We start from the raw sequence: 22234 nt of genomic DNA, 5'->3' as shown, positions 1-22234 counted from the left end.
GATGCAAATATTTAAAAATTGTCCCTCGGCCCTGGCCGAGGTCAAGGGGGGGGGGGGCAAAAAAATAAAAAAAATATAAAAATTTAAATAACAAGCCATAGTCTTCACATTTAAATGAAAAAAGTGTTTTAAAATGCATTTTACACTAGTTCAGTTGTTTTGCAAACATTAGTTTTCAAAAAATCTAAGATCTGACAAAAACAAAAATTTTATCGAAAAAAAAGGTAAACCTCGTTGGATAAATATACGACTCGTGCTGAAAAAATCTTCTTTTTGCAACTTGTTGCATAAACTACTATTTAACATGCAGCGGCAGAATTAAATTTCGTCAAAAGCAATTCAAGATCATTCAAAATCCAGCGTGCAAAATCGTGCTGGAAATATTTCAAAGGCATATTTTTTAGACTCGAGAATGTCAAAATTTCAACAGAAAGGTAAATGTTTTAATGTTGAAATAATTCCTATTTCAAAGAAGCACAAAATATAACCACAATTTTTTCACAATTTGACTGATTGTGATTCACAGCCAAATTAACGTGAAATTAACATATAGTTGACCGATTCTTAGCGAAGCTACACCTAAATGTCACTTTTTTCAATTTTCAATGTGATTTTTTATATGAAAAATTTTATTTTAATTATGATCTTATAATTTCAATGTGCTTTAAATGCGTTTTCTTATCTGAAATGCCAAAAATACCAAATAAGGTCGGCAAGTCATTGAATGGGAGCGGAGTTTTTTTTTTTCATAGATCTGCTCCTTTCGTTGTCCCGTCCCGAAAAGAAATGGCTGGCAAAAACTCAAATCTCAACCAAATCTTTCAGTTCAAGGAGCAAAAGATTGGTTTTTCAATTTGTGATAATGTGTAGAAGAGCAAAAGTTTAAAAAAAAAAACAATCTGGCAACTGTGTAACTGTGTCGATTTTTTTGGTGTGCCTTTTTAAATTCCAGTTTTACGATGTTGTCCCGTCACGCTACATTTTCATTTCAGGAGAAGCACAGGTATAATATTGATCATTATGCATGTCATTTTTATGTTGGAAAATCAATTATCTTTTTAAATATGTAATAACATTGGGGGGTTTCTTCTTTAATTGTGCCACTACAGCCAAAACGCTGAAAAAAACTTGGGAATTTTTAGAAAAGGAGCCCAAGAATCGGTCAGTTGGACAAATTTTTAGTCTGGGAGGTATGACTTAAACTTCATTATACAACGGTCCAAACTTCAATGTTGTATTTATTTTGAGAAGCTCTTCTAGAACTCCTTGAACCTTCTGCCACTTGAGTGCCCCTTCTTCGATGAAAAGATAAATCGTGCTTGCCATTTCATTAGGGCACATAACTCTTTTTTACCAAGAGTGTGTCCCTTTCACACCTTATGTAAACTGTCATTGCTATGTGCCCTTTTGAAATGCTAGGCTCCAAATTTAGCATTAAGTAAATATGAATTTTCAAAAACACTTTGGTAGAAAAATTCATACAATTGATTTTGGCGCCCTAAATATTTTCAAAAACACCCAAAATGCAAAAATTAGAAATTAGGTTTATTGGACCTTTTCAACAAAAAACTCCAGATTTCCTGTACTCAAGTTCATTCGATATTTAATGCCCGCTCGCTCAACTCAACAACTCACCGTCGCCAGAAGCTCGTCCTGCGTCGTCGACCGCGGCAGCTGCACGTGCTCGGCGTAGATGCCGATCTCCTCGGCGGCCTTCACCTTCATCCGGATGTACACGTTGGAGTCCTCGCGGCCGCCGACCTGTACGATCGCCAGCCCGGGCACCAGCGTCGGGATCTTGTTCCGGATATCACTCACTTCTTTCCGCAACTTGTCGCGGATTTCTCTACAAAAAGGAGTTGACGAAGAACGAGGGAAGGGTAAGATATAGGATTCACTTCCACCACAGGGATTCACTGATCCCGTTCACTCACTTGGCTATTTCCACGCCGGACAGAATCTTGGCCGTACCGATCATCTTCTTCTCGGGCTGAACTACCACACTTTGCACTAGCTGGTTGAACCGTTGGCGAAGGCTGCTCGCGGAACACTGATCCTGGTTGGGCGGAGAACCGTTGGCGAACGTTGGCGACTGCTGTTGGCGGCCGTTGCGATCCTCGATCGAGTGGTGTTCTTCCAGGGACGGTGATTGCCGTCGAATGTCCACGAAAGATGCGCTGCAACTGAGACGAATGGTTAGCTCGATTCCGCCGCAAGCCGTTACTGGTAAGGATCTGGCCACGATCATAGTTCTGACGCGCCGATCGCGGAATTGCGCAAAAATAGCAATTTCTCGGCCGATATCTGGCCGATCAACGTGCCAGAGCGGGACAACCCGATCGTGCGACTGTATGCGAACTTATTAATCAGTTCGAATGTTTCAATATTGTGAATGACTGCTGTTGCTACAAGCCGTAACTATTGCTGGCCATCGGACAGGGCAGGGTTGCCAAGAACGGCCCGGAGATAAGGATGCACTTTGAGAAGCGGCTGCTGGACATGGGGCATCCTCGGGCGCGTTCAATCGCCACTAGGGTATTGATGTTGGTAGTATCTCTCACTCTCTCTCTCTCTATTTTATTTTTAGTATTTACTTTTGCGTCAATTTTACTAGCCGTGGTGGCATACGGAACGTCACAGATTAATAAGTTAATTAATCAGCGATCGGAAAAATTGGCGTAGAAATGCACGATGATAGGCGTGTTTGGCTGGCGAAAAACATATTTTTGCGGGATATTGATGTCGCGGAATGTGTGGGAATTTTATTGATTTCGATTGACAAGGAAGGACACTTCGAGGGAGTGTTCTTCATGAGTAATGTAGCTCGATTTTGGCTTATAGCTTACTTAGCCGTATACTAAATACATCACAAATTTCAAAGTTTAATTATGCGTCGCAATCGTGTAAAAGAAAAAAAGTTAAAAAAAAATCAAAAAAGAACTTGGGCCAACGATACAATAGATACCAAACATGGGATTTATTTTTACTATTGATCCCTTATAGTTTAGTCCAAATGGGTGAGTTCAAATATGTAGCCAGTTGACATGAAATGACTTTTGTGTGAAAAACTTTTATATTAAAACTACGATTTCCCTGGAACCACAAATCGTAGAAGTTAGGAAACTTAATTTTATTAAAATGCTTTCAGAAATTCCCCATTTTCTAGTAATCAATTCACAACTAAGGTCACAGCTATAATCGAAACCAAGGTGTTTATTTATCAAACTGCAAATTGATTAACAACTCTCTGTTGAACATCTCAATAACACTCCTCTCCAAATTGATTTACAACTTTACGGTTGTTAGGGGACATTCTCGTATGTTTAGCAGGTTATGCACTCGCTCCCAACTCCACCCAATTAGCTGATTTTCACTATTCAAACAACTGTTTATCGCTCGATTTCTATTGAAAACGCATTTTATGAGCTGTAATTGAACGTCAAAGTGCTGATATGGTAACATTAGATGCTGTTCCCCTACTCATAAGAACGACATAAAATTGCCGTAAAAAAGTTTTCCCAGCATCGCATGCTTCCATCGTCATGGACCTCCAAAAACGGTATAACCTTCCACCCTCTCCCACTCAACCACCCGACACTGGTCACCATCGAGAGTAGATGAAATGTAAACACAGCTGGGTCAATATTTATACAATGTTGCACTGTGCTAAGTACTTTTAAAAATAAACTTGAAAGGTATACTAATATTTTGATTGGTTTTTTATTGGCACCATAATGTTCTGATGGATGAGTTTTGCCACCAGGATGGCTAATTTGATGAGTTTATTAAGCGTTCAAACTTTGACGAGGTAGGAGGAAACGGACCGTCCTATTCTATTCTAGCAGGGTTTACCTTTACAGGGAAATAAGGAATTCAGAGCTTAATTTTAGAGACACAGTTAGGTTATATAATTGTGCTTTGACTGTGTGACAATTTTATGAGATTAATTTGATTATTTATTTCAGTTATGCCATCCTCAACTTGTTTTAAAACCTCAGGCGTATAATTATCTCTGAAGATCAGAACGAACTTATTCATATTAGTTTGTATTAACGGTGCACATCAACTAGAGATTTATGCTCTGAGATTTTGGTTACACACATTTTAGTAAATTGAAAACTACGGGAACTATCGAAACAATTTTTTATTGTTCCCGTAAAGAACTGCACACAAAATTATTTACAACAAGATTTAACTTTTTTTACGAGCAGGTTGCAGATTTGGGTCAGTTAGTTTAAACATTTTGGAATAGGAAGACAACAACTTCCTTGTTTGATGTGCACCCTTAATAGAACTTTTCATATCTAAATTGTAAAATAGTAGTTTATGCAACAAGGTACATGATTTTTTTAGCACGAGTCGTATTTTGGCATTCGAGAACAAACAGATCTGCCAATAGCATTACAGAAAAATATTTATAATAGGACATTTACAGTATGGCCCATAAAAAAATGCGACTTTGTTATTAGGGGTAAATCGGGACTATTTTTACTATTAATGATGTGTGTAGCATGTGAACATGTTTAATAGGTTCAAAACAAACAATCAATGACTTTAAAACCATTCCCTTAGCATAAAATAAGTTACAGCTCATTGAAATCTATAATTTTCCAATTTGCTCTACGCCCAGGCCATATAAAGAAAAACATACTTTTTTCATGTTGGTCGATCTGGATAGCCTAATATGGTATTTTTATGGACTAAAAAGTATACAGCCTTTAAGGTTACTGTTTTTGAGAGTTTTAGAGTTAGTTCCACCGAATTTGACGCATTCTATTTACTAGTTATAGTAAAATAGTGAACTTTTCAAAAATATCCCGATTCTGAAAATGCATCAATTTTTGGGATTTTTTGGAGCCTGCAAAGTTTCAACGAAAAAAAACAAATGCTACAAATGATGATAATTGATACTAACAGATGCTCTGATGTGACTTTTAACAATATAGAGCCATCGACAACGGTTTTTGATTATTGATTTATTTTGACAGAATCACACAAAATAATAGCCAAAATGGCATTTTTCACACAAATTATCAATTTTAACAAAATTAAAAAACTTTCTTGATTGGGCGTATTTAAGAAGGACTTCTAATGATGCTTTCGGCACATTGTTGGATATTTTAAACTGTTTCGTTTTTGAAATATAAATTATTTAATTAGGGTAAATATTGTTCCAAAAACACATTCATAATTGTAGACCGTCTGTACACAGTTTTGGTGAACTGCAAAAAATTATCATGACGATATCTTCAAAACATACTAAACTAACACCATAATACACAAAAAATCAGATTGTTAAATAAATTTAAGAATGGCACCACTTTTTCTGTGAAAAAATGCACATGTCGCATTTTTTTATGGGCCATACTGTATGGATCTGAGGGTAAGACGGGTGGTGGTATGAATGAAATAGAAACTAAAAAACGCATTAAAATTGGCAATGGCCTAATTTATTTGAATGAATTAAATAAATCTTTAATAAAGAAAAATAAATTACATTGAAAAAGATTTAAATATTTAATTATTCTTTCCATAATTAATTTTACTGTCCGAAACAAAATTTGAAGAAATTTGATTATTAAAATAGTTCAAAAGTTGTTGCAAATCCTTTTAAAAAAATTAAGGGCCAAACATTCAATTACGCCCATTTAAAATGTTAGTCTTGATTTAAAAAAATTCAAAATATATATTTCGAAGAGATCAGAGAATTTTACAAAAGTTTCATGCATTAACATTCAAAATCGGACCATTAGTTGCTGAGATATCGTCATTAGAAAATGGTGGGTTGTTTTGGTGACATTAAGAAAACTTCAATTTTCGTGTTTCTTTTTTCTTAAAGCGGATCTATCTCAGCAACCCGAGGTCCAATCTTCAATGTCTCTTAGACATTTTACAGCAAATTTTTTGAACTTAAAAAAAAATTGAAATGGTCAAAAAACTGCAAATATCAAATGCCCTTTATCAAAAAATCTGTAAAGTACTTTTCGATTGCAAATTCAATTTTGCATTAAAAAATAATGTCAAATTTGTTTTTGCACATCGTTTTTTTTTTCAAAAATCACTATTTTTTCAAAAATTCATAACTCGGTGGCAGATTTTTTTACCATGTTTCTCTATGGCTCAAAAGTTGCGGATTTTTGTCCCCTAAAACATATCAAAAATCTCGAAAAACAAAAAATACACATTTTGGGAAATTGAGTTTTAGTGAAAAAAAAGTTGATTAAAAAATCAGCAATTTTTTTCCGTGTGCCTATTTTTTTCTCAAAAGTCCTCAACAATACCTACAACTTTGCCGAAGACACCAAATTGATCAGAAAATTCACACAAATGTTACAGTTGTTTGAATATTTACAGTATGTAAAAAAAGTATTTACACCCCTTGGGCACAATACACATTTTGTTATGAAACATGTAAACAATTTAAAGTTTGACAGAAATCTAGTACTACGTTTTGTTCAGAAACTCATGCCGAACATTTTGCTACAAAAAGCTCATGGAAAGATGATTTCTATAAAAGTTATATAACAAATACTATTACAAAAATAAAAAAAGGTGCAATAAAGATTGTACACCTTTCGAAAAATTAACATAAATAAAGTTATTTGTTGACAAATCACCATAAATCCAGTCTCCCAACTTCAAATAGGCATCCTTGACTGAATAAAAGAATAATTTGGATTGAATATAAAGTTTACTAACTACTTTTTTTTTATTGTCTTTATTTTACGGAGGTATTTTACAAAAAACAGCGATCTTAGCAAATGTTTAGCAGATTCCCAAAATGTTTCTTGAAAACTTCTCGAAAGTTCCGTCTGATTTTTCTAATGTGGTGCTGAAAGTCCTTTACTGTTGCGTTCTTGGAATTTTTAAGATTAAAACAAATTACTTCCCGAGCAGACGGAAATAACTTGGGAATAACATTCTTTGTTATTTGAAAATACTAGGCCAATAACATTTTATGTTATTTATAACAGGATTTGTTATTCGTCGTTATGATTTTTAGTTATTAGATTGTTATTGTAATTACAGACTTATAACATTTTACGTTATTCTTCGAACAAATCTTTGTTATTATTTTTTGTTATTTTAACAACTAATCCGATCATCCCAATAACAGTTGGAGTTATGTCTCCATTACAACAAATGTTATTCCCAAGTTGTTTTGGCTTTCAACCAATATTAGACCAATAACAAATTTTGTTAAGATAACATAAACTGTTATTAAAGTCTGATGCAAAAATGGATTTTCCAAGAATATTCCATAACATTTTCTGTTATTTTAACAGTATTTGTTATTGATATGGCATGAATTTAGTTATTACCGTCTGATCGGGTTCTGCTACTAGCCATAAACATGCTTTTCTTTTCATTGATGTTACTATACTCATTTGCATAATTTCTTCTGGATCTTCTACTACTAACTTCAATCTCTTGCTAATAATCTCTTCCACCTATTTCCAAACAGGCCTGGTATTTTTACAATTTTTTATCCTGTGTTCTGTGCTGTCAACATCATTACAAATCTCACAAAGGTTATCTACAACTCCTCTAACTTTCAAACGAAACATTTTTGATCTATTTGGGACTAAATTATTATACACCATGTATAACGCCTCTTTTGCATTTAAAAGTTTATAAAACTCTTTAAGTTCTATATAAAACTTATCCAAACTGAATTATGCAAACTTTTAATTTAACTAAATATCAATATTTTACCATAGAATTGCTAAATAAACATTTTGGAGTGGGTATAACACCGTTTTGGGGGTCTTTGTATCGATAGAATAAATTTTTCGTTAGAATTTCGTACCAACCCGGAATTACGTCGTCAGAAAATCGACCGGCATCCGAACCGGTCCACGATTCACAAGTCAACCTATATGCCATCGGAAAGGAAATTTACGATCTGTTGATACCCAAACATCTAGGGTTTCTATAAAACCCACGTTTTTAAATACCTAGGTAAAAACGTTGTTATGGTTTCGTTTGAGCAACCTGCCAAAAATGTATGGAATTTCGTAATTTTTGTTATCATGGAACAAACATACTTTTTGCCCAAAAACGTGGATTTTATAGAAAACCTAGATGTTTGGGTATCAAAAGATCGGAAATGTTATGCCCTTTCCGATGCCACATAGGTTGACTTGTGAATCGTGGACCGGTTTGGATGCCGGCGGATTTTCCTACGACGTAATGGGTTGGTACGAAATTCCAACGAAAAATCTATTCTATCGATACAAATACCCCCAAAACGGTGTTTTACCCACTCCAAAATGTTTATTTAGCAATTCTATGGTAATATATTGACATTTAGTTGAATTAAAAGTTTGCAAAATAAAGTTTAGAAAAGTTTTATATAGAATTTCCAGAGTTATATAAACTTTTATACTAAGTAGTTAGTAAACTTTATATTCAATCCAAATTATTTTTTCAATCAATCAAGGATGCCTATTTGGAGTTGGAAGACTGGATTCATGGTGATTTGTCAACAAATAACTTTATTTATGTTAGTTTATCGAAAGGTGTACAAACTTTTTTGCATCTTTTTTTTATTTTTGTAATAGTATTTGTTATATAACTTTATATAGAAACCATCTTTTCATGAGCTTTTTGTAGCAAGATGTTCGGCATGAGTTTCTGAACAAAACGTAGTACTAGGTTTCTGTCAAACTTTAAATTGTTTACATGTTTCATCACAAAATGTGCATAGTGCCCAAGGGGTGTAAATACTTTTTTTACATGCTGTACATACCATTTTTGTATGGACAGCAGCCAAAATTGTATGGAGACTTGTATGGGTGAACCAATGACGCAAAATAGCTTATTTGGTCATATGGAAGGCCCCCACAAAGTTTGAGCCAAATAAAAAAATACAAACAAAATCCATTTCCGGTTTTGGTAGAGAATTGCTCAGGTAGCCCCTTTGAGCCGCTCGAACAAAAAGGGTCCTTTTCAGAAGCTAATAACTTTTCAGCAAAAAATCCTAAAAATACGATGTCTTCAGAAAAGTTGTTCAAAATTTAATGAATATCCTACATCTGAGAATTGATAAAGATTGGACGACTATTGCGCCATCCACAGGTAAAACACTGAAACAGTTGCTTTTCTCCATACATTATGACGATTTTTTCCATACAAACTTCAAGCGATTAGAGGGAGGGTTTTCCGTGGTCAAAATGAGCCCAAATTTTAAATTTAACCAAGTGAAGGGTCAATCTTTGATTTCAGGGGTTAGCCCGGATTTGGACCACCCTAATGTGCATCGTTCAGTGCCCTTATACAACTATCCCTGTTTAGACTGTTATCTCAAGTTAACGGTTCATAAAATAAATTAGGCATGGCCAAAACTCGATGCAAATCGCAGATAGTCGCTATTTTTTTGTTAAAATTAAAAGTATAAGCATAAAGAAGAACTACCACAATATTTTAAATCAAGATTCAACTATATTGTCTTAAATATCCACTAGTGGCATATTTTGAATGAACTCACGTTTCTGATTCCACGCAGTTAGGCATTTTTGGGAATAATAAACTCACGAATACACCCTTAAATTTGAACTTTTATCAGCCAAAAAAAAAGACGATAAACACCGTGAATGAAATGATTCAAACTAAAACTGAATGACAGCCGAACAAAAGAGGGCACTCACCATCATCTTTTCGCGCGCTTTTTACCTACCTAGAGAACTACGAAACCCGCATTCACCAATACATGTTTGCCCATTCGAGGTTTGGGTGCATGATGCGTTCAACGAGTGCTGGCCTAGTTGAGTGACTCGGGTACGGTATAAAACTGTTGAGCACTTTGGAGATTTGCTGTCGAACGGGTAGGGCCGTTCCTTGGGCATTCGCAATGAGATCGGCAAAGTGTCAATCCAAGATAATTCGAGCATGGCGATATTGCACGCGGTGCGTCATTGGCTTAGTTCAAGGATCAATCGGTGCAATTTTTCGCAGTTTCCCGAGCCAAAGAAAAACTTTTTCGTTGAATTCATTGTCAATATATTTTATTTTTATTTTTGAAATTTTATATGAAGCATACAGTCATCCCACATATTCGGAACACCCACAAATTCGGAACACTTTTGTGGTAATTTGTCAATAGGATGCAAAATGCAACTTTTCTGTCGTCCCTCCTTTTTTTAGGACCTTTATTTGGACATTCTCTTGCTATTTCACTAGTAAAAATAATACTTTTTGAACAAAAAACCTCATTTCAAGACTATTTTATTCAGGGCAGCAAAACACTGCCTCCAAATTGCCTGTTCCATAATTGTGGGATGTTATTGTGCCTCCCACAATTGTGGAACACCTGAATTTAATTGATATTTTCACAAAAAAAGGTATCAGACCATGTTTAAAACATCATTTAGCTTGAGTTTTATTGGTTTCAGAGTGTGAAGTCATTTTTTTGTAAAAAAATATGTACTCCTGGAGGGAAAAAAAAAGTTTGTTTACATCGTAAGAAAAAAGTGTTCCGAATTTGTGGATTTCAAGGGTCAATGTTTTTCTTTAAAAACTTGATATAAAACGTAAAAATGTACAGCAAGTCTATACATCAATCGAAAGATCGCAAGAAAAGCTTTCACATGAAGGAAAAGCAAATCATTATGATCAATTATCGATTTTCTATAATTTGTTGAACGTTGGCAGATCTGGAAACTGTTCCGAATATGAGGGATGACCAATCATTCTTCGACAAGACCTCAAAATGGGGCAGACTGAAAATTTCAAGAGGTTTGGTAGAAGCCAACTTCCACAAAACTTTAAAAACTATAAAATAAACCTGCAGGAGATAAATCGAAATTTCATCTCGGGTGGTCATCATCCGTCAGCGAAAACTGCACCATCGGTAAAAATGAGAAAATTCCACGCAAATATGCCACATAATCCCACGGCCGCAAAATCAATTTATCTGCGCTAGTCGCTATCAGAAATAATTTTCCAAAATTAATGAATGTTTGACAATCGGCGTAGGGGAACAGCATCTAATTCCAGCGTGCCTCTAATGTTGGCAGGTCGGAACTTTGACATTCAATTAAAGCTAATTAAAAGCGTTTTCAACTGAACTCGAGTGATAAATAGCTCAATAAGAAGTGAGCAAGCAAGTTTCTATCAAAAGTTTGGCAAAATTAGTTGTTTAAATAGTGAAAATCAGCAAATTGGATGGAGTTAGGAGAGAGTGCTTAACCTGCCAAACATACGAGAATTTCCCCTAATTGGATTTTGCAACGCCCAGGCCGCGCCAACGGTGGCGGTGGCCACGGGCCAACACGAAATATTCCCCGTCTTGATCGAGTTGTGGGATTTTCGATCGCCACGAGATCCGCTGCATCGTGTGCGAGAGATGAAAATTGACCTCCCTGGTGCGGTGATGCTGGATATAGAGATATTGGGTGCAGCGAAGTTGTCAGCGCTGGTGACAGTTGGCAGCAGGAAGCAAACGATACCGCGGATCAGTTGCAGTGAAACCTGATTCAAGTGGTCGTTAGCAAAAGCCGAAAGGCGGTGTTTTGCTTAATACTCGGGAGTGGTCTTGTTTATTACTAAAGCTTATTCGAATTAGCGGAATGCTGGTTTGACAATTACACTTTTAAATTTAGTATCGAGTGGCTCCGTTTTTTCTTCGATTTATCCGTTAAACCTTCAAGAAGAATAATTACTGAAGTCGAAATTGAACATGATAAAGGAGATTTCCTTGTGGACCACCAATCAGTGAGGTCCGGCAAGAAAAAAGGGTAATTCTCATCAGCAGGATCGGTAGATTTCAAGAATCTAAAGAACCGTCGATGAGCAACCTGCAAAGCCAGGCAGTTTGAGCAAGGACGCTCAAAATTCGTCTGGAAACCAGTTCGCTACCCTCCCTGTGGACGTGAGCGAGAAGGAAGATTTTGAACGACGGGAAAAGGGGCCACCCATTTTTGTGAAAACATCGTCATCGGACTCGGTGCGAAAGTGGCTGACCGGGTTTATCAAATCTGGTGCTTAACGAGCTTCCATTCGCTTGTGTGCTGATGGACTCAAAATTATGCTACCTGGCAGAAATAATTACAACTACGTTCGGGATTTCTTGAACAACACAAAGATTGAATACTACAGCCATGACGATCCAGGTAAACGCCCCATGAAACAGGTCCTCCGAGGCCTGTACGACATGGATGTGAGTGTATTGAAAGAAGAGCTCAAAACTCTTAAGTTGAACGTGATCGAAGTCTTCAAGATGACGAGACACAACATGGACATCAAGTATCGTGATCAACCTGGTTCATTTCGAGAAAAGTAAATAAATAAATGCGAACAGTTAATAATAAAACGGAAAATAAAACAAGGATGAACACTGAAAAAAATAAAACTACCAAATTCCTTAATTCTAGATTAAATTTTCAAAACAACCTATCCCTCATGGGTTTTCTATGCAGATAGGGCATAGAGAGGAATAACTCCAACTGTTATTGGGATGATCGGATTAGTTGTTAAAATAACAAAAAGTATTAACAAAGATTGTCTGCCTGTGTGGATCAATCGGACCGTGTACTGGACTCACAATCCAGAGGTCACCGGTTCGAATCCCGGGGCGGACGAAAAAAATTCTAAGTGTAAATATAGGTATTCGGTGCCCTCTCCCCGTGCCCATACCTTCACACTTAGGAGACCCGGGAGGCGGAGTCTTGTCGCAAAAAGAACGATACACGCCTGTGGATCCGTTGACGAAACCGCATGGTTTAAGAGGGCCACATTATAAGGTGTTACGTCGATTCCGTTTTTTCATTAACAAAGATTTGTTCGAAGAATAACTTAAAATGTTATTAAACTGTTATTACAATAGGGTAATTCTCTACCAACTCACACGAAATCGGGAAAAGTTGACCCGACCCCTCTTCGATTTGCGTAAAACTTTGTCCTAAGGGGTTACTTTTTGCGTTTCTCTTTGTTTCGTCGTCCGTGTCTGTCGCGGGTGACCATGAACGGCCATGATCGATGACGACCAACTTTTTCAAAACTTTTTTTCGTAAAATCGCGATAACTCGTGATGTTTATAAGCAAACTTCTTATGTCTATATATCAAAATTTTTGTAATTGTCTGCTCTACAACTTTGTAGAAAATTGTTACACTCTACACAACCTGCAAAGTTAGAAAAAACACGAAATTTTAAAATGAAAAAAAATGTTCTAAATGAAAAACCCTTCTGGGTCAATGTAGATTAGAAAAGTACATTAAATTTCCCATAAAATGACATGTTCCAAAATTTTTTGCAGTCAAGTAACGGAAAATGGGAGAATTTTTAAAACTTTTTTAGTGTTTTTTCGATGAAAAATACGTTTTTTTCGGAATTCTGAGTACGCCATCAAATCGGGCGTCTAATTTTACATAAAAGTCCCTTTGACACCAAATTTCTATCTCATCACCGTTTCAGGCTGCAAATTATTGAAAAACACTAGGAAAAACACCTCTTTTTTCGCATGTTCAAAAATGGAAGGGGTCGTACCGCCCCTCCGTCACGAGATATCAAAAAACGGACCTCGGATTCGTGATCAGGGACAAAAGTTACCCCTTAGGACAAAGTTTCACGCAAATCGAAGAGGGGTCGGGGCAACTGCTGTGTGAGTTGGCGGAGAATTACCCAACAATCAGTGAACATAGTCGTCTTTTCCTTTTTTCCGGTCAATGAGTTAACCAGAAGAGCAAAAAAATTGATTGAAAAATATAATTCTATTAGAGAAGAGGAAGAAAAATATTGAGAAAATAGATTGTTATTTTCTTGAAACAATAAACATTAGTTTGTCAGTTAGTCTTAGGAAACTAACTAAATTTAACATTTTTGTCATTCGCCGTTATAAAACTTTAACTATTATTAAATGAGAATTTTGAAAGATATAATGTTAAAAGAAGATGAAAGATTCAAGCTTGGTTTATTCAAAAATTAAAAAAAATGTTTTTTTTTTATCTTTAAACTCACATTTTAAGAACATTTCAGATTTTTTCTGAGACTGTTTGATTTTTGCGATATTTGATTATTTGGGTGGAAATTTCCGTGGAAGATATTTTTTTTTTGTTTTCTGATTTTGAATAAAATTTTGAAGATTTCGTTACGAACATTAAAAAGGCAGCTCAAGAAATTAAGTTAATATTTTTTTGTTTATTGAAAAATAATATGTAAGTTATTTTAATATTTTTCACGTTCCGCGAAATTTTCGTGAAATTTTGTGTTTTGAAATTAAGGTCCCCGTGAAATTTGCAATTTTTAGCGTGAATAATCACTAAGCCTACTAATAAGTCAACACAAAAAAAGCAAAGCAATCCAACTTTAACGACCGGGTCTTATGTAGGCTCTGTTGCAAGTTTCTGCTCATTTCTAGGCGTCCGAAGGTTATGTGTGGTGAGTCATCCAAAACCTCTTTTACGCAAATGGACCGACGTTTTACTTCCCCATCCGATAGAAGGCCAGGAGGATAAGGCGGGAATCGAACCCGCGCCCCATTCCCAATTTAGGGATCGGCAGCCGAAGCCGCTAACCACCGCGCCACGATGCCCTTCAGTCAACACAATTAATCTTAAGAACCAACATCAAACACCAGAAAACGTAACAGGGATAGTTCTTTCTTGAAAAATCTAAAACGGAGACTTGATTCACTCGTTGAAAAGACACATCAACAGCGACCACGCGGCCATCACATCATCGGCGGTGACATCGCACTGCCATGGACAGGCGAAAATTAATCCAAATGTCCAAGCGCCGCCGTCCAAGTAGCAGCCAACACGTGCAAAGTTCGATTAATCCGGGATTAAAAATAGAGAAACACGATCACGCGGAAAGGTGTCAGAGATCGGGTTTTATTTTTCGCACTTTTCCAGAGCACTCTTTATTATCGGAAGTGGGGTCATTTGGCAATTTGTGTCGTTTAGTTTTTTACTGCGTTAAACAAAAACATAAAACATATTTAAAAAATAAAACATTTTTGAAATAAGAAAAAACATCAAAAATCTATTTTTAAATGCACAAGAATTGTCATTCCACTCAATGCATACTACACCTGAGCAGACGCTGGCTAATCTCACCTCGGTCCCGTCGATTCATAAAGATGAAATGGGGGGAAAAAAGGTAAACCACTAAGAACACCTTGCAGCGACGGTGGATTAATTTACTAGTCGCTCGGTCTACCGGTGCGACAGAAAGGAAATGAATTAATCCAGGCGTGAGCGCGTGCTGAAAATTTTCCCAAGTTCCCAAGATGTACGGCATTTGTCGGGTTGGCGGTAATGGAATCCGACGTCGGGTTATTATTTGAAAAGCGAAAACTTTTCGCGACAACTCTATTAATAGGAATTGTTTGTAGTTAGGATGGGAGAGAAAAATCGATCGATTCCGTCGTCCCAGTGCCGGAAATGCTTCGACGATGCTCGGTTGATCAACTAATTGAAGGTGAGTTTATTGGTAGTAAAATCAAGCTTTGCTTTATAAAAGGTAAGGTAAGGTAATTTTGCTAAGTTTTAGACCAAATTATAAAATAGTATCCAAGATACCGTCAGTTGAAGATTTCAGTAACAATTTGAAAAAAAAAAAACATGGTTTTCATATTTTGGACAGTTTCGTGAGGCTGTATCTCAGAAACTAATCTCCCGATTCTCGTAAAGAAAATTGTAGGAATTTTTTCAGCATTTTTTTCGTGAAAAAAATGTTTAAAAATTTAAATCACAGGCAATGGTTTCAACATTTGAATGAAAAAAGTGTTTTAAAATGCATTACACATCTGTCCAGTTGTTCTAGGTATTGAAGAAATTTTATTTCTGCGAGTTGTTGCGGTGATGTACATTGGAATTCCTTAAAAGTTCAATATATTTTTAACAGAGCCCAAAACATGCTAAGTATGATTATCCGTGCAGAATAGGGCATTTTAGACTGTTTTCAGTTGATTAGACTTCTTTTACCATTGCAATTTTCAAGTTCTTTGAAAAAAATATTTTTTGCCCCCTTATTATTGGACCAATTTGAAAGGGGGGACGACATAAACTATGAAAAATATTAACAACGGCCTAATAAAAAATGAAATAAAAAATCGGATTTTTTTTCCTTTTATCTATTTTATCCCGAAAGTCTTAATCATAATTGACAACTCTGCTGAAAACTCCAATTCAATCAGAAAATCTCTTTTTAAGAGTCGAGGAACGTAAACTTTGAAAAATATTTGCATCGGCCTAATCGAAATTCGGACCAAAATGCTGAAATATGTACGATCTAATCTCACCCCCAGACCCATGTTACTCACGCACACTATCAAAACAAACGTTTGGTAGTGTGTGTGAACTCCGTGTAAAAAAGGTGTCAAACTAAAAAGTGACCCCGTTCGTTTGACAACAGTTGGTGTCAAACCATCGGGGTTTTAAGTGTAGTCCAAAGATTTCGATTATAAAAAAAAGTCAGCCCAATTATTTATTTTAAAATCTGTTTATTCTCACATTACCTCAAACTACTCCCCCACCCATCACTCCACCCTCACAACGGCCCTCAACTTGGCCGACCTGCTGCGTGGATTCTCCTCCACTTCCGCATCGCTCGGCACCACCACGTGCTTCGTCATCTGGTGCCAGTTGGGCTTCAGCGCCGCATCCATCACCGTCTGATCGTGGCAAATCGTATGGCTGCAGTATTTAAGTGGCAACTTGTTGGCCATATCGTTCGCCACGTTTCCCATGACGTGCCGCTTCACGATCGTGTCCTCCAGCGAGTGGAACGTGATGGTGATCATTTTGCCGCCGATCTTAAGATAGTGCTGCGCGAGGATCATTCCGTAGTTGATTTCGTTCAGTTCGTTGTTCACGAAGATGCGCAGCGCTTGGAAGGTTTTCGTCGCCGGATGGCTTGGCCGCTGGAGTTTGTCCAGCCGGAACTCGCTGGCACAACAGGTCTGCACGAGTTCCGCTAGTTCTTTGGTGGTTTCGATCTTTTTGATCGAGTGACGTGCCTCCACGATAGCGCGTGCGATTCGCTTGGCGAACTTTTCCTCTCCGTAAACTTTGAGGATTCTCGCGAGATCCATCTCGTCGATTCTGGCCAGAACGTCGGCGGCTGACGGTGCGTCCGGGCAACGATCCTTATCCATTCGCATATCCAGCGGGCCGTTTTTGCTGATCGAGAAGCCGCGCTCGCCTTCGTCAAACTGCATCGATGAGCAGCCAAAGTCAAAAATCATCCCGTCGATGGATCGCTGGTTCACGTTCAGCTCCTTCAATTTAGCGGGAAGTTCGGAAAATCGTCCCAAAACCGGATAAATCTGCCCCGGATACCGCTTGGCCATCTCCTGCGCCAGTTCGTGCGCCACCGGATCACGATCGAGCGTAATGATCTTCGCATTAGGAGCCGCTTTCAAAATCTGCTTCGTGTGTCCACCGGCACCGAACGTCATATCGATAAACAGTTCGCTATCTTGCGGTTTCAAGAACTTGATCGTTTCCGCCGCCATAACCGGCACGTGCCGAACCGCCTCCGTGCTCATCCATCGTCCCCCTCTTAAACCTAACCTACAAACTAATCCCCCAACCACGGTCATCACTCTACTTCTCGAACCCACCCTCCTTGTTCAGATATTCCAAGAACTCGGACGACAGCACCTCGCGGCACTGCTCCCCGGTCAGCCCAGTCGCGGTCGAGTTCAACGAACGCGGGTACGCCTTCAAGTGCACGTCGTTGACGATGTTCTCCAGCGATTGGTGCTGCCGCACGAGTCGTTCGTCCTTTACGGCGATAATGTTGGTGCCACCGAGGACTGCCTTCAGTTGGTCACGCAGGTACTGACCAAGGTCGCGGCCTATTTTGCTCTGATCTACCGGCCAACGTTCAAGAAGCTTCAGGAAGCGGTTGTAGTGCTGCGACATGATATGCGCCGGACGAGTAAGGGGTGAGCTGAAGAAGAGAAGGGTTTCAATAAGGTTGTTGAAATCATGAGAATATAGGACTAAGTAAAAAAAATAATTTAGCCTTTTGGAGGACAATGAACCAAAAACATCTGCTTGTAGGAAAAATATACACCCTTTTCTCAGCCCAATGAGCGGTCGCATCTGAACTAGACTTTTACTGAAAGCTATTGTATTCCTTTCAGAAGCATTTAAAAAAAATCCTAAATGTATTCTAATCTGGCTAGAATGCAGCAATAGCACCACCTCGAGTGAGTACGCGAATGTATGTCATTTACGGGCCAAATAGATCAAATTTTATGCACTTTTGATTGTAATTTATATTTGCGAGACCATTTCTCGTCATTTTATTGGCACACACGCACCCACACGCAAGATGAGAGCATAACTGCTTAACGAAAGTCACAATCAATATCTTTTGACTTGCGCTAACGTTTTCAAAGCGTTTTAGATAGAAAATAGCTTCCAACTACCGGCAACATGTTCTTTTGAGCATTAGTTAGTCACTCACTTGAAAAATAATCTCGAAACATGTGCATAATTAGCAAGCACCATCAAAAAACAAACGCCCCAAGTCTTTTAACGTTTCAATTTTGACTACCCATTCCAATCGAAGGTTGAAGAAAACCGAGCGAGATGCGAAGGCAAATAAAGAACAAAGGGTGGCCACCGCGCGCCTGTTGGAGTGAGCCAGTGATGCCAGGAAATTTTCTCTATAAATGCTGCTTTCGTGAGTGTTCGCTAAAATTTAATCAATTTTGGGAGCACTAAGCAGACCCAAAAGAGCGCTGGAGGAAAAAAAAATTAAGCTGAAAATAGGAAAATGGGCGTGGCCCAACGCACTCGACTGATTAGAATGCATTTTGGATTTTTTTAAATGCTTATATGGAATAGCATAACTTTTAATAAAATAGAAAATAAACAGAAATGTTCACAAAAAGTTGCTCTACTCGTTGGTGTACTTGGTTTTACAGTCGACTCTCTGGTTGTCAATATCCAAGGGACCGTCGAGGAAGAGAATCATCAGTTTACAGAATGATGCAAAATGAAGACTCGATTAAAAATATGTTTTTTCTTGGTACCCAGCTATGAGAGAGCATCATGGCAACGTCCAGCAAACAAAAACAAACTAATGTCAAACACCCTTCAAAGCTTCGTTTCGCAAAAAAAAAATGTCTATGCAAGTCATGAGATAATGACAATATTGACAACCGGAAGAGATTTTTAAAGCAAACAGAATCCAAGGGACCGTCGAGGAAAAGATCCTTCAAGCAAGAGAAAATATCGAGGAATATAGCCAATCGAAGTATTTAGTTTGAAGGGACTGAAGAATTCATCGATAGATGGAGCAATATTGATATCGAGAAGATCGATAGCCAGAGAGTCGACTGTAGTAAATTTCAAGGAACAATTACAATTACAATTACAAGGAACACGCCAGATTATCCAGCATTATTCAAACACGACCGCTTATTAGGCTTAAAATGGGTATATTTCTCTTAATTTAAATTATAAAAAAGCTTATTGAGCAAACAAAAAATTAGAAGAAAATTTTAATAAAGCCTCATAAACAACAATTGAAATTATTTTTTTTTTTATTCCGGAATCTGATTAAGCAAAATGATTGTGTAACATTGGGAAACAAAATAAAATACAATGCGATTTAGGTCATAAACAATGTAGCAAGCATGAATCCTCAAATAACATAAATGGTAATAAATGAATTACTTACAATTTACAAGTATACTTACGTGAAGCCCACAATTTACAATTTATCAGCTAGAAACTTCGAATAAATCACACCGGACACATTTTCCACCCACAAATCGGGTGTTTTGTTTTTGTACTTTTGACGTTTCGCAGCACGCATGTTTTTGTTCAGCACCGTTTACATTTGTCACCGTGAGAGGCAAATTAGAGAGAAACACTTTTCAACAGAGAGCACACCCTTACCAAAAATCATGACTTTTTGAGTTCCAAATCCCACTTTTCATACGAATTTTTCAGTTCAACCCATATAACCATTTTTATGGTTGTAGTACCTGAACTCAAAAAATCGTATGAAAAGTGGGATTTGGAACTCAAAAAGTCATGATTTTTGGTAAGGGTGCAGAGAAACGTGAGTGGCATGCGGACTCTCATCAAACCTGAGCTAGACTAGCTAGTCGCGTTTTATTATATTTTTAAAATCGTAATTGTATTTTGATTTGTCTGCGATATCCTGTTGGTTAGACTTTTAATTAGGGCAATTAAGGCTGATACCAATTTTATTTAAGAGCGAGTCCACGAACAAGGCATACCCCTTTGTATGAGACGTCGTTTGGACCTCACCAATCTGCCTGAAATTTTCAGGGGTTGCTGGTACACTCAAACCCCGGTGGTTTGACACCAACTGTTGTCAAACGAACGGGGTCACTTTTTAGTTTGACACCCCTTTTACACGGAGTTCACACTCACTATCAAACGTTTGTTTTGATAGTGTGCGTGAGCGCCGTGTAAAAAGTGACAGTTCGTCACTTTTTAGTTTGACTTTGACCAACCAACGGTGTACAAACTAAAAAAGTGTCAAACCAAAAAGTGACCAACCACCGGGGGTTGAGTGTACATATAAAACTAGCATCTGGCCAAAATATGAGCACTCTAGGTCAACGGGAAGTGGAGCAAATCGAGACACAAAGTTTGGTGGTTCAAAAACGTCAAAAATCTTAAAAAGGCTATAACTTAGGCAAAATTCAATTTAATTTCAAAATTCAAAATGCATCTGAAAGGGCTTAGAAAATGCAACAAAATGCAGGAGCATCCCAATTGGTTGAATCTAAAGGGAGTTATTGGCATTTTAGTGAAAAAATAGCAAAATTTTCAAACTCAAATAAAAAAATATGAACAAATAGCGTAAACCTATGATTTTTCGAAAAAATGTGTTTTAACCTTCAAAATCAACATTTTTATTGAACTTATGCCGGATTCGGATGAGAAAAATTATTTCCAACAATTTGGTGTACAACATTCCACTTTTTGTTTGATTTTTCTACGAGAAAACTGGAAATTTAGAAAAAGATAGAAATTTGGACTATTTGGCAAGAAAGTCTGTCAAAAATCAATGAAAATTGTTGAATATACGTTAACACATCTGTTATCATTTATATAACTGTTTATTTCTTTGATATTTTCGGGGAAACTCATTTTTTCGTGTTCCAAAACATGTTTTTTAAAGAAAAAGTTCACAAATTTTTGCGCGCCCAAAAAATGATGCTCATTATTTTAAAGCAAAAAATTTTTCTCGTCTTTTGCAACTAGTTTCATTAAGATTGATGCAGGGAATCATGAGAAATAAGCGATTTTGTTCTTCAATCCAGCAGAAAGGAATACGATTTTTGGCAAGTAACCCCAATTTGGCGCCACCTACATTTGAAACACAGTCGCGCTGCAAAACCTCAATGCGAGATGGGTATGCTTTGCTCGTGGACTCGCTCTTAATGTTTTTGGTTCCTTAAAATTGGCCCGACAAATTAGGATTAAATTTTTTTTTTCACAAAACCTTCCAAATGGAAATTTAAGTGCAATCAGCTGAAATCAATTTAAAATGCAATCCCCTGCGTTTTGAATCATTTTAAGCATGGTAGGGTTGATTTAAAAATCTTTAGAATTTTAGAAAATAAACCCCCCACCTCGACCACGGCCGGAGCCGAGGGACAAAAACTTATAATTGCATCGGCCTAAGATGTTTTTTAAATGTTATTTACGAGCCCAAATGAAAAAAAATATTTACTAGGGGACCAACTATAAACCAAGTGGAGACTTTTTCTTTCAAATTAGGTTGTTATTTTACGTAGCTGATATCAGCAAAATCCCATTGGAAAAATTTAATGTTTTACTTACTTTCTTAACAAAAAGTATCATGTTTGACAAAAAAAAACACAAGAGTTTGTCTCCACCGATCTTCACATTTTTTTGCATAATTTTCACAGTAATATGTAGTAGTTTTTTTGAAAGAGATAAAATTTCTTTTAGCTTGTTTCAAAAATTTATGGAGTCAGTTAGCCAGGTTGTTGCAAGGGGTTTTCAGCATCGTGTTGGAATGTTCACTAATCCTGAATTACTGTAGAGTTTTGCTTGTAATGATGTATCCGCCGTCGAGCAGTTTTTGCTTTTTGACATAGGACTATGTCTCTACTTACTATATTGGGGGGCCAGTTCAGAAATTCGATCCAAACCGTCACAAGCGTGCGTTAAAAAATGACATATTTCAAACGCTTATAGGGGAAATATACCCATTTTAATCACACTAAGCCGTTCGACCAATTCTCATCACTTTTGCCATTT

At 37.1% G+C, this 22234-nt stretch overlaps 1 protein-coding gene across 4 annotated transcripts in view; it reads right to left on the bottom strand.

Annotated features, from left to right (window-relative positions):
• LOC120432503 (C-1-tetrahydrofolate synthase, cytoplasmic) overlaps positions 1–22234 on the bottom strand; it is a 231747-nt gene that overhangs the window by 17933 nt on the left and 191580 nt on the right. The window contains exons 1-3 of one of the 4 annotated variants that reach the window (XM_039597724.2): positions 17782–17872; positions 1935–1995; positions 1636–1846 (exon numbers count right to left, since the gene is read on the bottom strand). In XM_039597724.2, coding sequence (XP_039453658.1) covers positions 1636–1846; positions 1935–1995; positions 17782–17872 — 363 coding nt within the window. Of the gene's footprint in view, positions 1–1635; positions 1847–1934; positions 2308–16956; positions 17901–19643 lie in introns of those variants that run through there. The other 3 variants (XM_039597722.2, XM_039597723.2, XM_052710640.1) reach the window with 3 other exon arrangements.

This window comes from Culex pipiens, chromosome 1 (genome assembly GCF_016801865.2).
Source record: "Culex pipiens pallens isolate TS chromosome 1, TS_CPP_V2, whole genome shotgun sequence".
NCBI classification, from domain to species: Eukaryota; Metazoa; Arthropoda; class Insecta; order Diptera; family Culicidae; genus Culex; species Culex pipiens.
Note: the sequence above shows the minus strand (reverse complement) of the source record. Positions and strands in the feature narration are given on the sequence as shown.